Below are 15,960 nucleotides of genomic sequence, written 5' to 3' on the forward strand. Positions count from 1 at the left end.
TGGGCCCTCCTCAGAGTGGCTGACTTCCGGTGGAGAGGGGTGCGATCTGGGCTGCAGCATTTTTAAAAGCCTGCCAGCTCTTTCTAACAGTCAGCCTCATTTTCTTGACTCCAAGCCTTCTAAACCATTTCCTTCTTGGAACCCTGAGCCTGACTCAGGAACATCCCTGTCTCCTAAGCAAGACCATGTCCCACAGAGATAGAAATGATTCCTGCTTGGTGGGAACATTCAGCCACCTTGACACCTCCTCATATGATTCTTTCTTGGCTATCTTCTTCTTCTTCTTTTTTTAATATATTAAAGAGATATTAAAATATTTTTCCAATTATAAATACAGACCTATCTAGAAAAATCAGGCAATGTGGAAAAACACAAGAAAAAAGTGGGTTCTATTAAAAAAAAATCTCATCCCCAGAGATAACCACTAAAAATCTTTCTGGTCATCTCTGTAATATATATATATATGCATGTGTGTTAGCATATATATAACTACAGAATATATATATATAACTGTATAAAAATGGGACCATACTGCATAAGCAACTTTACAAGCTGCTTTTTTAGTTTATTGATATGACTGACATATTTTCCACATTATTGAACCTATAATACATAGAAACCTTTATTTTTTTATGATTTAGTAAAAAGTAATTGATAGCACTGACACTTTGTCATTTTTAAAATATCATAAATAATATTATAAATTTATCATATAATATAAATATCATAAAAATAATATCTTTATACATTTTTCTTTAGGCAAATGTATTTTCTTTCGTTCTTTAAATTATTCTCTTCTTGAATTCCTAGAATAAAAATTATCGGGCCAAGGGATATATATTAAAAGTTTTAATGTATTTAACATCTTCCCAACATGTTGAGCCAATTTATACTTCTACCAGTTGGGCTGGAGTTCCCAGCTCTCATCTCCCTCCCACCTGCTGAATATTGCTGAGGTTAAAAAAAAAATCTTTGGGGGCGCCTGGGTGGCTCAGTGGGTTAAGGCCTCTGCCTTCAGCTCGGGTTGTGGTCCCAGGGTCCTGGGATGGAGCCCCACATTGGCTCTCTGTTCAGCAGGGAGCCTGCTTCCCTTCCTGTCTCTTTGCCTGCCTCTCTACCTACTTGTGATCTCTCTCTGTGTCAAATAAATAAATATTTTTAAAAATCTAAAAAAAAATCTTTGGCAATCAGAAGTGTTAAAAGTAAAATCCTCCAATTTTTTAAATTCTTTTTTGATTAATAGTAAAACTAGATATTTTCAATGGCCACTTGAATGTCTTCCTTTGTAAATTGCTTGTGTTCTTGGTTCGTTTTTCTGTTGAGATATTTATTGTTTTCACATTGATTCATAATACCTCCTCCTACATTAAGGGTATTAATTTTTTGACTGTCACAGATGTTGCAGTATTTTCCTCCATAGTTTGTCTTTTAGCTTTGTTTATGATGGGAGGGATAATTTATAAAAATGTACATTTTCCATTTAAATATAATCATATCTGTTAATATTTGCCATCATGATTTCACACTTTCTCACCATACCTGACAAGTTCTTTCCCAACACAAGAGCATCAAAAATATAAATCTTCTTTTTAATACCTATATGAATTTACTTTTTATGCTCAAATTTTTGATAAATCAGGAATTCATCTTGTTGAAAGGAATGATCCACCTTATTTATTTCCCAAAGGGCCAGCAATCTTTCTCCCACTGCTTTATAAGATGCCTTCTTGCCCGTGTTAAATTCTCATCCATTTTGGAACTATTTCTGGATTCTCTCTAAGCTGTCCCACTGATTCTCCTGTTCATTCTTCCCTGGTGCCCCTCTGCTCTTCTGTTTAGTTGTTGAAGTTTTTCATGATTTACCTTGTGATGGGACAAGTTTCCCTAATTGCTTTTCTTTCTATAGGATTTCCATCCCATTCTGAAGTAAACTTAGAAAAACATTTTTTCTAAGTCCTCTGTGCTCCCCTCTCACTAAAGGAATTACATGGAGTTTGGAAAGGCAACCTTTAACCCTATGGAATTTTCTAACCAACAGGAAATTGTGGCTCTTTATTAAATTCAGGTGTTCTCTTGATGCCTATTGGTAAAGAATTACGGTTTTCTTTAAATCAGTTCTGCTTCATGTTTTATGTTCTTTTTACATTTGCAAATGGGCTATTTTCTCCCATTACTATATTTTCAAATATATTATATGTTGAGATGCAAAAAAAGCTACTAACTTCTAAATATATCTTCATAACTGACTACTTAAAACATTTTTTTTAATTTTTTTTTTAAGATTTTATTTATTTGCCAGAGAGAGAGAGAGCACAGGCAGGCAGAGTGGCAGTAGAGGCAGAGCGAGAAGCAGGCTCCCTGCCGAGCAAGGAGCCCAATGTGGGACTCTATCCCAGGATGCTGGGATCACAATCCGAGCCGAAGGCAGCCGCTTAACCAACTGAGCCACCCAGGCGTCCCCATAACTGACTACTTTAAAAGGTACTCATTATTTCTAATATTTTTTCTTTGTTGACTCTTTGACATTTTATAGACATGTAACCATACTATCTAAACTGAATAGTGATTTTGTTTCCTTTTCAGCATCTGTTTTGTTTTTATACCTCACCACTTTAGATTGAGTTCCAGTGTTACTCCAGAACAGTAATAAAAGTTTGGACAGCAAGAATCACTTGTTTTATTTAAAAATTTAATGGAAATTCTTCTAGTGTTTTACCAGGATATTGACTCTTGTTTTGAGAAAAATATCATTTTAATCATGTCAAATAAGTCTTCTCCTCTCTTAACAGCTATTATTTGTATAAAGTGATACTACCTTTTTATCAAATGATTTTTGATATTTATTAATGGCCAAAAGGTCATTTGATGCACTAATATCATGAAATATATTTAAAAGATTTATAATATTAAACCATCCTTGAATACTAGGAATGAGCCTTCACTTGGTTTTTATGTATTATTACTCTAATGTTATACAGGATACTACCTGCTAGCTTTCATGTAGCACTTTTTATCAACTCAAAGCAAGATTGGTCTGAATGTATTATAATTATTACGGTTTCATGTCCCACTTTCACTCTCTGAAACAATTTAAATGGCATAAGAATTGTCTGTATCTTGGGTGCCTGGGTGCCTCAGTTGGTTAAATACCTGCCTTTGGCTCAGGTCATGATCCTGGAGTCCTGGGATCAAGCCCTACCTCAGGCTCCTATTCAGTGGGGAGCCTGATTCTCCTTCTTCCTCTGCCTGCTGCTCCCCCTGCTTGTGCACTCTCTCTCTCTCTCAAATAAATAAATACAATCTTTTAAAAAAGGGGTCTTTTTGTTTGTCTGTCTTCTTAAAGATTTGAAAGAATTCCCATATGAAACTGTCTGGCACTGGTGCTTTTAGGCATGGGTTACTTGGCACATGAGTCTTAAGGGGAACTGTATCTTCAAGGTGGGTTGTGTTTTTCATTATTTGAAAAATAATCTATGACCCTCACAATCAGCCTAGTAATAAGATAGGGATGGTTTGGAGGGACTGGAGGTAAGGAGAAAAAGATTAACTATTGCAATAACCTGGACACAATAAGAGGGTCCAAGGTAGTAGCAGTGAGTAAGGGAACATAAATCAGATATAGAAATGGTCCAAGGATAGGTTTCATCTTCACTTCTCTGAGCAATCAAAGAAGTTATGATCTCTTCCTGCAACTAGCTTCTCATCGTGCATGCTTTCTTTTTGTTCTCCAACTGTCTATATGTCATATTATCAACTAAAATGTTAGATTTTGTATCCTTTATTTTTTTTTAAGATTTTATTTATTTATTTGACAGACAGATCACAAGTAGGCAGAGAGGCAGACAGAGAGAGAGAGGGAGGAAGCAGGCTCCCTGCTGAGCAGAGAGTCTGATGCGGGGCTGGATTCCAGGACCCTGGGACCATGATCCTAGCTGAAGGCAGAGGCTTTAACCCAGTGAGCTACCCAGGTGCCCCAAGATTTTGTATCATTTAAAGCCCACCTAGACACATACCAGTTAACTCCTTACATGATTGATTCATTCAGTCATTACGACAGGGTGTTGTTCGAATGCTGCTCATCAGAATAAGGAAATTAGAGTATTATGTGGTTTCTACATTAAAGTCACGAGATAACAAAGGCAGAACTAACTATTAAAGAGTGAACTGAGCCACAATATAAGATGTCATCGACAGCCTTCAGAACAGGGGCAGTGAAGGCCATCATTTAAGGAAACTCAACTACTTGTAGAATGACCACAAATTCTGAGACACTTGCCAATCAATGAGGCTTTAACAACTTCACCCTGATGCTGTTCTCATGCCCACGTACTGTGTCCCCCCTGACTGGTTCCAGGGCACTGAGTCTCAACCAACTAGCTGGGAAGGGCAATGGCAGGAGACCCACCAGGTTGTCCAGCATCCTCATGAGGGCCTCAAACTCGTGCTCCCCCAGCCGGTTCTTCTGCATGGGCCCGAAGGTGCTCCCTGCCCACTGCACGGAGCCCACTTGATGGGGTCGGTGCTTCTCTTCCAGGAGGATGAGGTTGTCCACTCCCCCAGCGCCGGACAGGGCAGAGACCTACAGTGAAGAGCAGAAGGACCTCAGTATGTGTGTGCATGGACATATATCCAGAAATGTGAGCTGTAGTTGGCTTTTTCCTGCCCAGGGGAAAAGCTACACCAAAGTTACTGGACATGAACCCACTTTCAGGGAAAGAGGTCTTTGCCGTTTTTTCCTCATGTTAGTTCGTAGAAACTATAGAAGATGTGGAAGAACAAGTGTTAAACCTTAGGAATAAAGCAATACAGAGGGCTGAAAAATTACCTGGGATACTGACCAACCTCAGTTTGTGATTATTTCTGGGGAGGGTGGGGAGTACGGTCAGAAAGAACTCCAAAGGGGACTTTAATTTTCAATTCTTGTCAGTAATAAGTAAAAAGGCTTTTACTTTTTGAATCTGAGTGGTGGGTAGTGGGTGTTATTATTCTTCTGCATATTTCTGTGAGTTTGAAATATCTCCCCTTGCTTTTTTTTTTTTTAAAGCAAAAAATCACTTGAAAGAAATAGGCTGGCTCCTTGGCCAATAAAACAAGAGAGTAGCCTGATGGCCCGAATGAGCTGGGCTAAAGGCAGAGCTCATCTTCCACAGTAGTACGCTCAGTTGAGGAAACCCAGAGGAAGAAGACACCTGAAGGGGTGGGCATACACAGCCAGGCCCTGTGGAGGGTCAAGAGGCTTCACTGGTGCTCTTGGAGCGTTTGCCCCACTGTCTGGGCTCCACAGCAAGGGGACATAACAAGTGGCTGCCAGCGATGAGCTGAGTATTAGGACAAGAGTTGTGTGTGTGTACAGCAGGTGATTTTAGAATGATCCTAGAAAACATTTATTAATCTAATTAATCTCATTTTCTAATTCCATACCCATCTAATTCCATACCCACCTATCTGTCTACTCAGATATAATTGGTTATGATTTGGCATCCAGGGTGAGACCAGCAAGAGGGAGAGAACGTGGTTTCCGAGTCTTCTTGGCAGGGAGCCAGGTGTCCTGTGCTGCAATCAGATTAATATTTGATATCTCCTGTAAGCCTACTTATTGCAGGAGAAGGATTTGATTATATAAACTTCCAGTGTTCCCGTTTTTATTGAAAAGGAAAGGATGCAATTGAGCTTGCTGGCCAACATGCATCTATGAGCCCGTGAGGACCCGTCACACCCCCCCAGAGCGTGTTAGATCCACCAGTGTAACAAATGGCTCCTATAAGACTTCCTGGAGGTCAGCCAGGCCACCTTTGCAAGGTGACCCCTGTCACACTGTGAAGAGGTGGAAGCAAGAACACTCATTTGGGCTGCATTTTTATCTGGCAAAGGTGGAGACTTGAATAGTCACTGATGTCATCCTCCTACCAAAGCTAAGGGTCCTTGTCCAGTATCCCTGGAAGATAGCCAGCTGCACGCTTAGTGAGGCAGCCTACTACACTGTGTCCAAAGGTTAGAAGGGTTACGGTGAGTTGATACAGATTACAGAGTGCAAATCCACCTTTTTGCTATGTTCGTTCACTAATTCCGGTTTGGGCCTCCGTTGCCATGTTTTCTCATGCCGAAGTCCCGCGTACTCCAAAGGCTGAGTGCGAGGGAATGCATTCTCAATGGCAGCGAATCCCAGCTGGAAGATCCATTACCTTGTTCATCCCAGACCCTCATCTGGCCAAGGCAGGGCTTGGGACCCTGGAATCCTGACTTGGAGTGCTGTCAGCTGATCTTTCCCGCAGACTGTCATCTCCCCTCCACCTCCCACCAGGCAATGCAGTGTAGTGTTTAAGAACATGGACTTGGACAGGCTGCCTGGGTTTGAATCCTGGCACGGACACTTGCTGTGTGGCCTGGGGCAGCTATTTACCCTCTCTGTGGCTGTTTTCTCATCTGTAAAATGAAAAAAATAGTAGTATCTACCTTATGAGCATTACGGAGGGTGATAATTATAAAACACCTGGTGCTGAGAGTGCCACGTCAGTGTTTATGATCAATATATGCCGAGGTTTTACTATGAAAGAAACGATGTGCCCAGGGGACTAGTTATTCACGGAGGAGAGAACTGCCCACATCCTTACAAGAGCTGGGCCTCCTCCCACCTCTCTCTTCCCCCATCAGTTTCCATGGCGATGGGGAGCAGATGGAGAAGAATTGCCTGAGCAAGTCTGCTCTATAAGCAGAGCAGGGAGCTGCCTCTCTCAGCTGGGGTGACCCAGTTTCCTAGAACCCCAGACTGCTGAAGAGAGATGAGAACACTGTCCCCAGGAGAACGGACTAGGCTCTTAGCCTTGAACGACTAAAATGACCACAGCCACGTTTGCTTGTTGGTCAAGGTCACTGAGGGAGAAAAGGAGGCCCACGACAGAAACAGAACGTCCGTGGGGGCTGTTCAAGCAGAAATGAGCTGGCCAGGGGCTGCCATCCCAACAGCATCTGCAGACTGCTAGCCCCTGGGGTCACCCATGCCCTAAACCACTTACACCTCTGGTCTAATCTAGCCCGTTCTGCTCCTACACCCTCCAGCTTCCTTTCTCTCTCTAGAAGCCTCCCTGAAGCTGAAAAGAGCCATGGGTGCTTTTCTGGGGGTTATTTGCTTCCATCGCCTGATGCACTTTAACAAGGTCCCATGGAATGAGTCCTGACTGAAAACAAAGTGACAGCAGGCAGGGCCAAGAGAAGCCGCTGGGGCTGTCGGGGTCGGTGCCTGGCAGCTCTGTGCTTTCATCTCCGCAGCTGCTAGACGGCCATCCTGCCTTTGGTTAAACAGTACAGAGGCCATTTCTCAGTGTAGAGCGTCCCCCCCACACACACACGGGGGCGGGGCGGGGGGGAGGCAGGGCCATCTCTCACCATTCATTTTCAGGCCATGCTGTCTGCAAAGCTATAAGAACTATTTTCTCATGGAAACCTCTTCTTTAGAAGGAGGATGGGGGGACTCATTAGAGCGCAGATATGGGGGAAAGAAAGAGTCTGCCAGGTTCTAACATCAGTCAGGGTTAAGAGTTCAGGGCCCACCTTCGGTTGGGGCAGGGAGGCTGCTGCCTCAGAAAGGAACTGCTTTGATCCTGGTTTTCCCTTCTGTTCTGACCACTGCTGTCTGGGGGGACAGGGCAGTCTCATCTCACTTCTAACACCTCTTCATCATTGTCTTAACAACTGTCCTCTCAACATACTCATTTAAAAACTATTGAGAAAGGTGCCACTTGCAGAATTCTCATTCCTTGGGAATTGCAGAACCTCTACTAGCAATGCCTCTGGGATTATCCCACTCTTTCCCCTGTCCTACAATTCCTAAGACAAAGGCAGGCCTTCCGCCTGGGGCACTGCTCTGCCCAGACCAGCCAGGAGAGGGCAGACAGGACACCCAAGGACCTTGCAAAGGACTGACTCCTCCTGGAGCACTCAGCTTTCCCTTCTGTCAACTGAGTCCTAAAAATACCATCAGCATCACCTCTCTTTATTTGAAAGGCCCCAACCTCACAAGGACCCCATAGGCCCCCGATATCCAGCTGAGGAAACACAGACCGTAGAAAGCAATTCCCTGACCCGAGGACACATTCCAGAGTTGGGAAGGATGGTGAGTGCCTTCAGCTGGCAAGACCCCCTTACTCACCCCTGCCAGCTTGCCACACTGAAGGGGGCATGTGTTTGGCTTATATAACACCCCCCTTGTTATCTGGCAAAACTATAGGATTTGTGTTTTCCTATTGCTTTTCTTTAGGGGTCCCATGGCTGCTGACAATCCCCACCCATCCACCACCCCATCCCCGACTAGTTAGGAGAACCTCCTGACAGACTCCCTGGATGTTATGCTTGGGGGTTCCCTGGTGTTCAGGGTTGCCATGTGTAACTTCACCCCAGTCTGGGCCAGACCATGTTCATGGTCTTTGCAAACTACACCCTCCACACAAAAAGAAAGAAAAGACCAACCTATGACGTGGTGTCTATCTGGCATAGCTAGATGTAACAGTTATACCCCAGGTAATACTTAATGGTAAGAACTGTTATATGCCCTATTACAATTTCTCCTACGCTCCGACTGATGAACCTGGGGAGCTCCCTGTTCCAGACACTGCCCCCCAAGAGGAGGGTACTGGTTGTTAGGCAACAGTGATGACTATTTTAAAGTTACAAAACTGATTATAAGTGTGAATCTTTAGAAGGATAAGGTGGTGCCAAGGCAGAGAAATAGGGCAAGGCTTTTAGATGGCTGGCTCCCAGGACTCCTTGAATCATGGCCGGTGGGGCCTCCGCCAGAGCCACACCAGGGCCCCCTCCCCAGGGGAGCTTGCTCACCTGTATCTCACATGCAGCCTGCAGGTGGAAGATCTTATAAAACGCCTCCTCCACGGTGTCACCTAGAGCAACCACTCCATGGTTTCTTAGCACCAGGATCTGCAGAGGAGCAAATGGCCAATTAAAACTCCAAGCTGTTTAAACTAGTGAAGAAGGAGAGATCTTTCATTTACTCCAGTCAGTTTCCATATCCACTCCCAAAGCATGCCCTCAACTCCTTGTTCATTCTTCCCATACAAACACCCCAGTGCTACTCCACATGTGATGCTAACCCTAAGCAACGTCCCTAACAAATAGAAGATGCTTTTAATTTTATTAATTTATTTTTTAAAGATTTTTTTTTATTTGACAGAGAGGGACACAGTGAGAGAGGGAACACAAGCAAGGGGAATGGGAGAGGGAGAAGCAGGCTTCCCGCAGAGCAGGGAGCCCAATGGAGGACTCCATCCCAGGATCAGTTCAGGATCATGAACTGAGCAGAAGTCAGCCACTTAATGACTGAGCCACCCACGTGCCCCTAGAAGATGCTTTTTAAAACAGAGACTAGAGAGCTTGGTGGATTTCTTTGGGCTATACCTGGATTTTTAGGCCTTGGAGAACTTCGAAGTCTGAAAAACTGGTGTCTGTGTTAAAGTGAATGAAATTACTTCATGTCCAATAGAAGGGTCTAACCTCAAAAGCAAGCTCTTGCTCCTGTGACTTAGTTGGCTTGGAAATCAAACCCCAGAGGATGGCTCTCTGCGGGGTGGCCCTGCAGAGACAGGTGAGTCATGTCAGCTCTCTGGACCTCAAGTCTTCTCTCCATGAGCTCAGTGAGGCCCCAGTAGCTCTAAAATCCTACATCTCTGTGAAGGAGGTAATAGTGACCTTCTACTCCAACTCTCTGGTTTTTCAGAAGAGGAAACAGAAGCCTAAAGAAATCAAAAGGCTCCCAGCTAATCAGGGGCAGAATCAGAACTAGAACCCAGGTGTTCTCACTGTTGGTGCAATGTTTGTGACTCTGCCAGGAACAGGCAGACAAAAAGGAAAGAAGCAGAAATGAATTTATACCAAGAGCTGGACTCCCCAAAATTCAGATCAGAAACTGTTTTCTTGATTGGTCTTATCCTCATGAACTCCCTGAAACCAGATGATCCAGATGATGCCTTTCCAGCAGCAGGGACACAGATCCACATGCGGGAGGTGTCCTTGCAGACCTGGCTGAGGCCTGCTGGCCTAATCATCTCATCATTTCGTGCTGAAATAGCTGGAGGTTTTTCCTCTCAAGTGCCAGAGACATGGAAAGAGATGAGGACTCTGGCCTAAAAAGATTTTGCAGATAGCAAATGCCCCATCTCTGAAATTCTTATAGCATTTCGCAGATGTGAACATCTCCTCCCTCTCCGGGCACTACTAATGAGGCTTTAGGGAATGTGGGAGAGAGTGGCGGGGTTTCTCCTCTGTGTCAGAGATGGGAAGGCGGAGGCTCCCATACTGGAAATGACTCAGGCAGTGAGTGCCTTTCGAGGACAGAGTCAAGTGTCCTTCAACCTAAGCTCAGCTTAGGAAATTCCCATATGAAGCTGCCTACCCCTAATGATGTGCTGTGAAGAAATAAGTCTTTAGGTTTAAGCCAAACAATACGAGATTCTGTTTTTCTCTATCAAGTTAGCAAAAGAAAAAAAAAGTGGTGGGGTGCCTGGGTGGCTCAGTGGGTTAAGCTTCTGCCTTCGGCTCAGGTCATGATCTCAGGGTCCTGAGATCGAGTCCCACATCGGGCTCTCTGCTCAGCAGGGAGCCTGCTCCTCACCCCCCCACCCGCCTGCCTCTCTGTCTTCATGTGATCTCTGTCTGTCAAATAAATAAATAAAATCTTTTAAAAAGAAAATAAGAGTGGTAATACTCAAGTTTGGGGAGACTGCAGGGAAGCAGCATTCTTATAACAGCATTCTTATAACAGCCCTCTTATAACTAGACTCTGGGGGAGGAGAGGGCAATGTGCCTATAGGAAGTAAGAGTTCTAAAATGTGTATCCCTAGGAATGTATCCCAAGGAAATGATCTCAAGCACTTACAGAGATTCAGCTAAGAGGGTTTTCATCCTGTGTTGTTTATATCAAGGAACCTTCCAATGTCCAATCACAGAGGACTGTTAAGGTAAATGGTGACACAGCCATTTATATGATGAGATATAATCTAATGATTTTAAATAGTGATTTAGGGGCACCTGGGTGGCTCAGTGGGTTAAAGCCTCTGCCTTCGGCTCAGGTCATGATCCCAGGGTGCTGGGATTGAGCCCTGCATTGGGGTCTCTGCTCAGCAGCGAGCCTGCTTCCTCCTCTCCCTCTGCCTGCTTGTGATCTCTGTCTGTCAAATAAATATATAAAATCTTAAAACAATGATTTAGAAAATATTTAATAATATGCAAAGGTGTTTACTTGATATTACTAAGGGAAAAAAGGAAAATCATTTTATGTTCTTAGTTTGCTAAAGATACGTGAATGCTTGTGGAATGCGTGCCAAAATCTCGGGATAATTGGATAAAGAATTTCATTTCACTTTTTTGTTTACATGCAACTTCTACACATCGTCCGCTGAACACGTGTCAGTCATGATGTAGGCTTTGGGCAAGCCCACCCGAGTGTCTTCCCGCAACAGCTGAGCAAACCTTGCAGGTGGGTCCAAGGCACTTCTGCAGGCTGATTCGATCCGCTTCCTGATCCATCCCACCATTGAAGTCATAATAGGCCATGTCCCCCACTAGCAGGGCGTTGTGGGAGACAGGCAGGAGGCCGCACTTCATAGCCGACACCTTTAGTGAGACAATGGAAGTGTCAGCACCTGCAGCTCCCCCATCCCATCTCCGCCCTTTCCTCAGAGGGGCACAGCCAGGCTCTCCTCTGGGGACTAGTGGGCTTGGGAGCCAGCCCTCAAGAAAGGCACTGCCCTTTGACTCTGCTGCACCTGGCTGGGCTCTGGCTTTCTGTCTGCTTCCTCTGATGTCTTTCCATCACCATTTTGATGGAAAGCTACATCAATATCTCTCTCTCTAAAATTGCTACCAAAAATGCCTTTGAGAAAGCTACCCTCCTGCTTTTCTCTTGTCCTAGGACTCTGGGAAGAGGTTGAGGATAGTGGGGCTACCTAGCACCAGGCTGGAGTGAAGCAGGGTCTAGGGGCCTCTGGGGTGAGCTGGTGGAAATCCTCAGCCTTGAGGTCAGTGCGGAAAGAGGGAGGCCCATTGAGAGGCCCCCTTTGACTAGTGACAGGGCAACAAGAGTGCCAGGGAATCGGGTTAAAATCCATGCTCCATACCCTGCCTTTTATTAAAAGCAAGGAACATGGAGAGGTTTAGGAGAGCCTCTGGCTTTTGTGCCCTTATTCTGCCCCATGAGTAAGCCAGGGCTCTGCAGAAATGGATACTCAGCACAAACATGTCACTCAGTCTTGGCCCAAATTCTGGAAAATCTGAGTGCCCGTAACTGGTGTGCTTCGCAGAAGAACCCTGGGCCAATGAGGAGTCCACTCTGCTTGTGCAGGAGTAAGGCCTGGAAGTCAGTAAGAGGGATTGAAGGTTGAGAGGACACCCAGACCTGCTTGGTTCTTGCCTTTCTAAGTGACATTACAGTGCTTTAGGTACACATGGAGAAATTACCAGAGCCTCTGAGGGGACAACCTGATCCTTGAAGGTATTCCTTCTATTCTCTCTGAGTTTTCCTTGCTCCTGTCCTCAGCTTGCAGCCTAACCTGGGCTATGAAAAGTGGACAAGTCCAGGTTCCCACCATCTTATGTTTTATCAAGCTCTCTCCTCACCAGAGCCTGGGCTGGGGGTGGGGGTTGGGGCAGTGCCAGCCCTCAGTCTGGAGGGACTGGACTGAGTGGAAACATAAGAGGTTCTGTCACTTGGGTAAGTGGGATTTGTGAGTGTATGTAGTGGGGGGAGGGGGGCACAGTAGAACAAACACTGCATATCTTTGCCTCATGTCCCCAGATGAAGACTTAGAAAAGTGGGGAGGATTAGGGTGACCACACTGGATGTTTCCCATCCTTACCTTGTCCTGAGTTCCAGGAAAACTTTCCAGAACTGTTTTAAATAAGGAGATTGACACTAGCTTGGGGAGGCTTAAGTCTTTCGTCAGGGAGCCCCTCAGAGAAGCGGGCAGCATGGGCCTGCTGCCAGCCTTGGGGACAGAAATGCTGGCCTGGGAGCGGACACTCACGGCGGCAGTGGCTGGTGTGTGCAGATGGATGACACAGCGCACATCCGGTCTGGCTGCGTAGATCGCCGAGTGCAGACAGAAGCCCGTGGTATCCACGGGGAAGCAGCTGCTGCCCTTCTCCACCACCTCTCCCAGGATGTTCACCTTGATCTGGACAGGGAAGAGAAACTCAGAGGCACAGGGTGGGGACAGGGCAGGGGGCAGACAGGGCGGGTGCACTCAGGACTCTCCCAGGAGGTAGGCCATACCCACTGCCTCCATGACTGAGGAGCAGGCTAACAGGAGAGTTGGCTGAGTATAATTCAGCAGGGAAAACGCTAGAGTGGAGTTTCTCAAACTTGACTGGGTGTAAGAATCACCTGGAGATCCAGTCAAAATGCAGATTCTCTGCAAACTGGGGTGGTCACCCTGGAGAACAGTACGGAGGTTCCTCCGAAAGTTAAAACTAGAACTAACCTACGATCTAGCAATTGCACTACTAGACATTTACCCAAAGGATACAAAAATACAGATTTGAAGGGGCATGATAGCCAAACTATGGAGACAGCGCAAATGTCCATTGACTGATGAATAGATAAAGATGCGAAGAGAGAGAGAGTGTGTGTGTGTGTGTGTGTGCACGCACGTGTCTGTGTGTGTGTGTGTGTGAACACCACTGCCTTACTATGTCGGGGGCCAGCCAGAACCACCACCAGATGTGTACACACACACACACACACACACACACACACACACACACACACGGTGGAATATTACTCAGCCATCAAAAAGAATGAATCTTGCCAGTTGCAATGACATGGATGGAGCTAGAGTGTATTATGCTAAATGAAACAAGACAGTCAGAGAAAGACAAATACCATAGGATCTCACTCACATGTGGAATTTAAGAAAGAAAACAGATGAAATATGGGAAGGGGAAAAAAGGAGTGAGGGATTCTTAACAATAGAGTATAAACTGCGGGTTAATGGAAGGATGTGGGTGTGGGAAGGGCTAGATGGGTGATGGGAATTAGAAAGGCACTTGTTGTGACAAGCACTGGGTGTTGTATGTAAGTGATGGATCACTGAATTCTCCTCCTGAAACCAATATTGCACTGTATTTTAACTAACTAAAATTTAAATTAAAAAAAAAAAACTTTCACATTCTGATTCAACAGGCCAAGAATGCGACCCAGGAGTCTGCAATTCTGACAAGTTCCTAAGTGATACCCATGCTGCTGGTCCACAGAACACACTTTGGGTAGAGATGCTAGAAAAGAGTGAATCACAGACTTCTCTAGGAGCAGAAGAAGAAACATTCCCAGAGAGTAACACCTAAACTGAAACTTTTTGGTATTTTTTGTTCTTTATTTTGAATTTTTAAGCATCATACACAAAAGTAAAGATAATAGTATGATTAACACCCATTTACCAATCACCCAAAAGCTAGATCTTAAAGGACAGGTAGAAACTAGTCACTGGTCTTATAACCTGCTCTTGAAGCCAAGGAGCTAGTATGTGTCATGGCTAGCAGTCACACATTTGTGTGTGCGTGTGTGTGTGTGTGTGTGACTCACCTGCTTACAGTGCTTCAGTGGCTCTGCATGTCCAGCAGAGCAAAGCCAAAGCACCGTAACAATGCTCTTAGGGCTACGTATCATCTGGTCCCCATGCCCCTCTCAGCCTCACTTCCAGACTCTGAATACGTGAGCCAGACGCAGCCTCTCACTGTCCTCCCAAGTGCACCAGGATGTGGCATGTGCCTGGCTTTGTGCACACCGTCCTCCTCCTGCTGAGGACACGGTTCTCTCTGCCCAGTCTCTCCCTATAGCCCTGGTCTAAATCTGCTTCTCCTGTAGGCTCCTGGGGACTTAGCTCCTTCACCATCGGGTCAACCCAGATGTTTCTCCCTTGCCCCTTGCACCTTTTCTGGGCTCTCCATCTTTCCTGCTGTATGGGAGCCTTCTTCACTGAGTTTAATCATTGTCTTGCCTGCCTCTCCAATTAGTCACAAATGCCTTTAAGGCAGAGCCTGTACTTCCTTGACCCTAATTTGGCTTGGCCATGACCTCCTTAGGTGGCCCTGTGCAAGTCACTTACCTCCCTGGGCACCAGGTCCTCTCCTGCCTGTAAAGGGGTTTTGGCAGCCCTCAAGGTCCTACCCTGCCTAGATATTCTGTCACTTTGTCAGATGACTCTTTTAATTGCATACCTGGACTCCATTGTCTCAAGCCTGGCAGAGGCCCTGAGGTGGCACCCTCTGCCCTCAGGCGAACAGCACAGCAGCTGCAGCCCACACATGTAAGATCCCTTGGGCCTCTTCTGCTTGTAAGACAGTCCTTTCTACTGTCTTCCTCTTCCCACCCAGGAATCTTTGCTGATTAAGACCAACTTCTAGAAGTTTATTCCTACTATACCTAAAAGGAGCAAGAGAACCAAAAGGGGTCCTGGAAGCTATTGCTAATGGTACAGCACTAAGCCAGTCTTGCACTGCTTTGAGACAAAGTGGTAGCTGTTGTTTTAATATATTCCCCAAACTAGGAAGGCCTCCCCATTCCCAGGCTTTGGGGACCAATCGCAGGCACAGAGGACCGCAGGCCCATCTCCTCCCCCTCCTCCCTCCTATTGCACTGGCTGCCCGCGTCCATATCTGGTCTCATGGTTGCGTTGTGCTCTGGGAATCCTGCTTTGGGGCTGTGTGTCTTCTCTACCCCCACCAGACCACAAGCTCCATGAGGGACAGGACAGCAATGGCTAGTCTGTAGATGACCTGTCACTGTAGGTTATTGTCATTTCAAGAAGCAATGGGCAGCGAGAGGCTAGACTATACTTACCAGACTGGATGCGGTGACTTCACTGCAAGAAACTCCCTTGGGGCTAATCAGGAAGTGATCCTGCTCCTTGTTGACTCTCAGCTGAAAGGAAGACATGTTCTCAGTGGCAAGGAGACAGT

The 15,960-nt window shown here is 45.5% G+C and overlaps 1 protein-coding gene across 2 annotated transcripts in view; it reads right to left on the minus strand.

Annotated features, from left to right (window-relative positions):
• Positions 1-15,960, minus strand: part of ADD2 (adducin 2) — a 103,974-nt gene that overhangs the window by 14,483 nt on the left and 73,531 nt on the right. For both annotated transcript variants that reach the window (XM_004742146.3, XM_004742147.1), the window contains exons 6-10: positions 15,842-15,922; positions 13,029-13,178; positions 11,476-11,619; positions 8,830-8,928; positions 4,406-4,579 (exon numbers count right to left, since the gene is read on the minus strand). In XM_004742146.3, coding sequence (XP_004742203.1) covers positions 4,406-4,579; positions 8,830-8,928; positions 11,476-11,619; positions 13,029-13,178; positions 15,842-15,922 — 648 coding nt within the window. The remainder of the gene's footprint in view (positions 1-4,405; positions 4,580-8,829; positions 8,929-11,475; positions 11,620-13,028; positions 13,179-15,841; positions 15,923-15,960) is intronic.

This window comes from Mustela putorius, unplaced genomic scaffold (genome assembly GCF_011764305.1).
Source record: "Mustela putorius furo isolate JIRA1106 unplaced genomic scaffold, ASM1176430v1.1 tig00000281_pilon_pilon_pilon, whole genome shotgun sequence".
NCBI classification, from domain to species: Eukaryota; Metazoa; Chordata; class Mammalia; order Carnivora; family Mustelidae; genus Mustela; species Mustela putorius.